This window comes from Puma concolor, chromosome B1 (assembly GCF_028749965.1).
Source record: "Puma concolor isolate L17-30 chromosome B1, mPumCon1.1.hap2, whole genome shotgun sequence".
Classification (NCBI taxonomy): domain Eukaryota; kingdom Metazoa; phylum Chordata; class Mammalia; order Carnivora; family Felidae; genus Puma; species Puma concolor.
In genome coordinates, this window is record NC_141670.1 from 187,498,877 (window position 1) to 187,506,433 (window position 7,557).

General features: G+C 46.7%; 1 protein-coding gene across 2 annotated transcripts in view; it reads left to right on the forward strand.

Moving 5' to 3' along the window:
• Positions 1–7,343, forward strand: part of LGI2 (leucine rich repeat LGI family member 2) — a 31,872-nt gene extending 24,529 nt beyond the window's left edge. For both annotated transcript variants that reach the window (XM_025922107.2, XM_086705313.1), the window contains exon 8: positions 2,035–7,343. In XM_025922107.2, the coding sequence (XP_025777892.2) occupies positions 2,035–2,852 (818 nt within the window). In that variant the 3' untranslated portion in view covers positions 2,853–7,343. The remainder of the gene's footprint in view (positions 1–2,034) is intronic.
• The last annotated feature ends 214 nt before the right edge of the window (positions 7,344–7,557 follow it).

The following is a 7,557-nucleotide window of genomic DNA, read 5'->3' on the forward strand; positions in this document are numbered from 1 at the left end:
CCGTTATTTTCAAAATTTGCTTTGATGAACATTGAAAACTTTTATACTCCGGGGGGAAAAGGAATAATTAGTTTGAAACGGAGGAAAGGGACCAGGAAAAGTAAATATCCCTCAAAAATCCACCCACCGTCTGCCCCCAAAGTTGATACTAAGGACAGAAATTGGATAATTATCCTTGTAATTTACAGACCAAATTCACTTTGGCCCCAATTGCCTAGAAAATTAGGGGAAAGAAATGACTTTTAATCAGATGACCTAGATGGATGTGAGTGGTCCTATTGCTTGCTGGCTGGAGGGAGGAACTTGGGAGAAGGCTCGGGGGTCTGGGTGGGGGAGAAAATGGTAGGAGGTGGTCCGGACAGGAGAGGTCCCCTTTTGCAGCAAAGTTCTGGCTTTGTGCTGCCCGAGCTAGATCATTCAGGTCAGTGATCATTCTACAGGTGTTTTTGCAGTGCCTGCTATGGGCGACTTTAAAGGGGTTACATCTTTTGATTATCGAGACCCTGTATTCAATAATCCAGTAATGATAGCTACTAATCATTGACCACTTCCTGTTTAGGGGTGCTCTGTTCTAACAACACCAACCATGAATTTCTCATTTAGTCTTTACTAACCCTGTCGGGTCAGGGGTAATAGCATCGTCATTTTACAGACGAGGAGCCTGAGCACAGAGAGTCAACGGGCACAAGGTCAGAAAGCTTACACGTGCTGCATTTCACATCCTGGGCCACCTGCTTACAGCCACAGGGTTTAACACTGTTCCGCCAGCATTCAGCTTCCTTTGGCTCTAGAAATCAGAAGAGGCCAAGTGTCTTCAAAGAGCCCTTGTGACAGTCCTTTCCTCATGTCTCTGAGACCTGACTCCTACCTTTTTATCCTCCCTCCCCAACTTCCCATTTGTTTCATCCTGCTCTATGGAGTTGGGGAATACGTTTTTGAATAGCATGAAGACAGTTCATTTGGTGTTTGTGGTTTTCCTGAATTGTGCTCCTGCCTCGAAAGACACCAGGTGATCAGCACTTGTTTCTGTGGAGACACATATATATTTTTTTAAGTTTAAGAAATTTTTTTAACTGGAAGCGCCTGGGTGGCTCAGTCGGTTAAGCGTCTGACTTTGGCTCAGGTCATGATCTCGCGGTCCGTGAGTTCGCGCCCCGCGTCGGGCTCTGTGCTGACAGCCCAGAGCCTGGAGCCTGTTTCAGATTCTGTGTCTCCCTCTCTCTCTGACCCTCCCCCGTTCATGCTCTGTCTCTCTCTGTCTCAAAAATAAATAAACATTAAAAAAAAATTAAAAAAAATTTTTTTAACTGTGGGAAAATATGCATTAACATAAAACTTACCATCTTAACCACTTTTACGTGTACCGTTCAGTAGCATTAAGTGCCGTTCACCATGCTGGTTAGACAATCTCTGGAACTCTTTCCATCTTGAAAAAACTAAAACTCTGTGTCCATTAAACACTAACTCTCCTCTCTCCCCTCTTTCTCAGCCCCTGGCCACCACCGTCCTATTTTCTGTCTCTATGAGTCTGACTACTTTAGGGATCTCATATAAGTAGAATCATAGGTTATTTATCTTTTTGTGACTGTCTTTATTTCACGTAGGATAATGCCCTCAACGGTCATCCATATTGTCATGTGTCATGTGTCAGAATTTCCTTCCTTTTTAAGGTGGAACAATGTTCTATTGTGTGTACGTACTACAATTTGGTTATCCGTTCATCCATCAGTGGACGCTTGGGTTGCTTCTGGCTTTTGGCTGTTGTGAATAACGCGGCTACGAACACGGTTGTGCAAATCTCTTAGAGACCTCGCTCTGGACCCAGAAGTGAAATTGCTGGGTCCCATGGTAATTCTGTGTTCAGTGTTTTGAGAAACCGCCACACCGTTCTGCACGTCGGCTGTCCGGTTTTCCATTCCTTCCATTTCTTTACATCTCTCCCCATTTTACAGTTCACAAGGGCCCCATTTTCGCTGTGGAGGAGCGTTTTTAACCGCGGTGCCCTAATCCCCTCTCGTTTCTCCCGGGGCACAGGTCAGTCCATTGTGGGCTGCAAGGCCATCCTCATTGACGACCAGGTTTTCGTGGTGGTGGCCCAGCTCTTCGGCGGCTCCCACATTTACAAATACGACGAGAGCTGGACCAAGTTTGTCAAATTCCAAGACATCGAAGTCTCCCGCATTTCCAAGCCCAACGACATCGAGTTGTTTCAGATCGAGGACGAGACGTTCTTCGTCATCGCAGACAGCTCGAAAGCTGGGCTGTCCACAGTGTATAAATGGAACAGCAAAGGATTCTACTCCTACCAGTCTCTGCACGAGTGGTTCAGGGACACGGATGCGGAGTTTGTGGACATAGACGGGAAATCGCATCTGATTCTGTCCAGCCGCTCCCAGGTCCCCATCATCCTCCAGTGGAATAAAAGCTCTAAGAAGTTTGTCCCCCACAGTGATATCCCCAACATGGAGGACGTACTGGCCGTGAAAAGCTTTAGAATGCAGAATGCCCTCTACCTTTCCCTCACCCGCTTCATCGGGGACTCCAGGGTCATGAAGTGGAATAGTAAGCGGTTTGTGGAGATCCAGGCTCTTCCATCCCGGGGGGCCATGACCCTGCAGCCCTTTTCTTTTAAAGATAACCACTACCTGGCCCTGGGGAGTGACTATACGTTCTCCCAGATATATCAGTGGGATAAGGAAAAGCAGCTATTCACAAAATTTAAGGAGATTTATGTGCAAGCGCCTCGTTCCTTCACGGCTGTCTCCACCGACAGGAGAGATTTCTTTTTTGCATCCAGTTTCAAAGGGAAAACAAAGATTTTTGAACATATAGTCGTTGACTTAAGTTTGTGAAGGTGTGATTGGTGAATTTAAAAGACATGTAGCCCTGGCTCTCACAGGAGAGCGACCAAGAAGCAAATGCAAAAAGAAGCCAAGTTCAGAGCTCTGAAATTAAAACCGCACTGGGGGAATAGTTAGAAGTTTTCAAAATTTTAGAACTCACATTTTAATCAGGGATTGCATTTATTGGCTAATTGCATGACGTGTCCGTTCTCCCATTTAAAAAGACATCTTAAAGCCTGTTGTCACTGAGAAAAGAGTACAGCATTAGCTCTTAACCATCTAGGACAGTAACGTGCTTTTTTTTTTTTTTTTAATGAGGAAGGAGAAAGTTGGATAAGATGGGATAGCTCTTATAACGAAATAAACAAACAAACAAAGACCAAACTATGGGCCCTTCTCATTCCATTTTAGCAATCCTTTTGGTAAGAACTCTTAAAGCCAAAGTCAGCTGAAAAGATTTGCTGATGATTCGTTTAAAAATCTGGTAACACTCAGCAATGCTATTTTGAGCCATTTCAGTTTCCTGAATCCCCCTTAATAGCAGAACGTTGGCTATTTCATTGGCTCACGTAGACGCACATCATGGGTGTGTTAACAAAATAATGTTGGACGTTGCTTCCTTTACCACAAAGAGAATACTCTGCTGATGCATATCTAGGCCCAGCGCGGGCTGTAGGCCCATGAGTGAGACAAAGGCATTTCCCCTTTTCCTTGTGGTTCAAAGCCAGCCCCCGGGGCGGCCAGAGCAATACCGCTTGTTAGATGCTCTCCCTGACCCAGCTGCTTCCCTGAACCCATTCTTTTGAGTTTGTGGGTAACCAGCAGACAGGCCAAAGACTGAATGGTGCTTTTCATCCCATCCTTCAAAGCAATAGAACAGGTATTTCCGCCTGATGAGCATTTGGTAGAATTTCTGAAGCAAGATTTTATGGAATCAAAAGAGGACTTTTCACAAGTCTCGGTGGACTTTGAAAACCTAGAGGTGGCCCTTTGATCTGTGCATGGCTTTGCCCTCTGGGCAACTTACTCTTAGAAATCATTGAGTACCAACCTACCAGCTGCCCACCTGCCTACCTCCCTACTCATACGATGTCCCGCTTTGTTGATTTGCTAATGTTGCTGCTGCAAGTACAGCCCTCCCAGAGAGGCTGAGGCACCAGATGGCAGCACCCAGGGTGCTCATGCCGCTAATGCCCCTTCCTGTCCCGGGAGCGTAGCACAGAAAAGCCCCCTGGGGCTCAGACGCTGACACGGGGGCCATGTACTGGCAGGGGCTCATCCCCAGTAGGCTGAGGGTCTCAGGCCGATCAGCAGGGACCGGCTTTGCAGCCAGACACACGGAGCCCCACACGCCAGGCCTGCACCCAGGGGGCCAGAGCACCTATGTCAAAATGGGCTTCTCTGGTGTGGATTACTGGGAAGCCCATGGGCCCTGGTTTTGTGGAAGGTTCCCAGAGCATGCGCTGCCCGATTAGCTTGGTTCTCTTCAGAGGATGTGAAGTGGATTTGGGGAGTGGCTCTGAAAGAGCAACTCGACCACGTCTCTTGTCGCCCTGAAATCAGCACAATCATGCTGTACTGCAGTGTTATTTTTTCACGATTGTTTGCCAAGTCACGAGTAGGTAGATGTTTCGCTACAAATGTGAATGCGTTGTTGTTTCTGGTGTTTAAGCAATGCAGATGAAGGCAATAAATAGCATCGGTGTTGCAACAGCACTCCTGGGTCCATTCTGGGACTGCAGGCTGAGGGCTTTCAGCCTAGGACACCGGGGGTTTTAATGAAGGAGGTCAGCCGCACACGGCAGATTGCTGCTTGAAACTTTCCTACTAAGCACCAACCCACAGGAGAAAAGCAGTTTGTTTTCATTTTTTTTAAGTGCAAAGTCACTCTTCCGCATGCGTTCTTTTGCCTTCCTGGTTTACTCGAATTGACTACAGATGCCCCGATCCCCACATCGGAGGCCGAAAGTGGGGCAGCTCTGGCATTTCTCCGGCGGTGAGGAGGGGCAAACAATTCTTTCTGGCACATGGAACCTTCCGACAAGCCCAGGCGGAAACACAGGCACTTGGCAAACAATGTAGGGGACATTCAGACGGTCCCCGCGTTTGTGCCAGGTCGAGATGACGCTCCCGATTGCCGCCGCTTGTGGAGAAGGCAGTCGGGACACCTCTTCCCAGGGCTGCCTCTCCCGAGCAAGGCACCAGCTTCCCAGCTACGGGGCGGGGAGAGGGGCTCTTGCTGAGTCCAGGTGAGACGCTGGCAGGTCGAAGGCAGGTTGAGGGAACTGGGGGCTGGGTGAAGGCGAGAGGGTGGGCAATCCCCGCAGCCACAACCAGCTTCTCTTTTCTTTTCCTTCTGACAAAATGAGACCAGATCAGAGTCTGCAGCCTACAAGAGTCTCCGTGCTGAGGGAGTAGCTATTTGTTCTGGCCGACTTGCTGAAGGAGCATAGATGTTCTTGGCGCAAGTCGGTGGAAGCTTTGCTTCATTAATCCCACTGCTCCCTCCCAGGCATCCCTTGAGTTTTAAACAATTTCTGCAAGAAGCTTTTTTTTCCCCCAGTAATAACGTAAGACGAGAAAAACAAACCAACAACACCAGAAACCCAAAGCAGAGAGATACGTGGGACCGTCCCCTGTGAAGATCGTTGTAGGCGGGGCTGTTCTTGTCCATGCCTTCCCATCCCCCATTGGTTCCCATCTTGTCAGCTTGTTTCTTCTTTACAGTCTCTGTGGCTAGGCTGAGTCCCTCCAGGTGGCCAAGTGGCCACGCCACATAGCCTTAAAGCATGGGATCAGGAACAGATCTCTCATGAAGACTAAAAACAAGCCTTAGGCGCGAATGGCTCTGTGTCCTCGGGCAGCGGATAATAAGACCACCCTGCATTTCAGCAAAGCTTTATATGTTTTCAGTGTACATCTGTGTCCAGCTCATTTGTTTAATAAATAGTTCTTCAGCTCATTGGCGGGCAGGATGCTCATTTCAGAGGGAAGGAAGTAGGTGCAAAAATCGAAGTCAGTTGCCTGCTCAAGGTTATCCAGTAGTGAGTGGCCGAGGCGGAGGTTTCCCCCTCAACAGCAGGCTTTGTGTTTTCTTTGTGACAGTCTGACATGCCTTCCAAATAAAGACTTTTTATCGTGATTCAGAATATAGCAGCACCTTGAGATAACATTTTAAAAATATAGCAAAATATGCATAGCCAGAAGGAGAATAATGCTGAATAGACACCATTTAATCAACTGGTCCATTTAACAATTCAATGCTACGGAACTGCTATTACATGCAAGGCCCCACTCTTGAAAGTCTTCCAGAAGTTTCCGATAATTGTCCCTTCTAAAGAGGGTTTCTAGCTGGCACGGCTGCTTCTCTACCCTCTCTTCCCCTCCCTCCACAGCTCCGGTGGGGATGTTGAGGTCGAGACACATTTGGTTCTTGTCACAATGTCCACAAGATACACAAGAAGAATTCTATGAGGGAAAAACTAAAAACTCAAAGGCACGAGTGATGATGAATTGCTCCGGGTCATAATCAGCCTTCGGGGAGCATGCTGGAAATGCCGGTGTTGCATTTTTCTTCCCCGTGGAGTGAGAGGCTGTGTATTTTTAGGAAAGAAATCAGCGTGGGATGCTGGAGGTTTGGTTGCCAGGAACACTCACGATGGAAATTTCTCTGACCGGGGGTAGAATGAAAGAGAGATGAAGGTCTGCAGGAGGGGAGTCTATTTGCATATGCCGTTAGCAGGCTTCCTGATTCTTCTACAGAGGTATCAGCCTCTCACTCGTAGTTTTGGAAGAGAGTTCTTTCATTAGGCACTGGCCAAAGATTCTGTTAAAGAGAGAGAGCCCTGGAGTGGAGTGCGGAAGTCTAATTGTGGACGCAGTGAGTAAGGTGGTCCGGACTTGGGACAATCTAAAGGGAATGGGCAGAAAAGCAGGGCAGATGGCTGTGGAGGAAACTCTTTGGGGAAAGTAGAAGTAAGATGGAAGGAAAAAGGTCATCACGATTTTCTTTGCCTCAGCCAGGCAAGTAGAGGGTGGGACTACCAGGCAAATTAACAGCCAATTTTTAATGAAGAGAGCCAGTTGTAATGCTAATCGAAATAAGAATTGAATTGTAAAGCTACTGAGATCTAAACCTAGCGAGGCACTCTTATCCTTACCTTCTTCCATTACTTGTTTCAGAATCTACCTTTTTTTCCGGTAGGAGACTATGCATTCCCAATCAATCCCTTTGACTATCAGGAATGTATAAGAACTGTGATAAAATAAGCCAATATGCCATTCGGTACCATTTTTATGTATCTTAGATGCATAACTTAGGTAAAATAAGAATAGTTTATATGTATATGAAAGCATATTTTGCAGTATGCAAGCTACAATGGATGCATTTTAAGGCTAAATATATATTTAACTCTTTTTGGTAAATACAGTTAACAAACAACATGCCTCCTAAGTCGATATATTCTGTAAGTCTATGAATAAAAAGTAGCTCATGCCTAATATGGCTTTGATCTCTGGTCTGCTTGAATATGGATATGCCCACTTGAGTCACAGATTTGAGGGCATGATGGGCTATTGTGGAAGGGTGGAGCATGCCCATTTTATCTTTGTGGCTTACTCCCTGTTTAAATGGAAGATGGGTACTGCAGGGGGACTTTTGCTTCTACTTGCAAACTAAAAAGTCACTACAAAGTCACTGAAGGACTTCACAGCT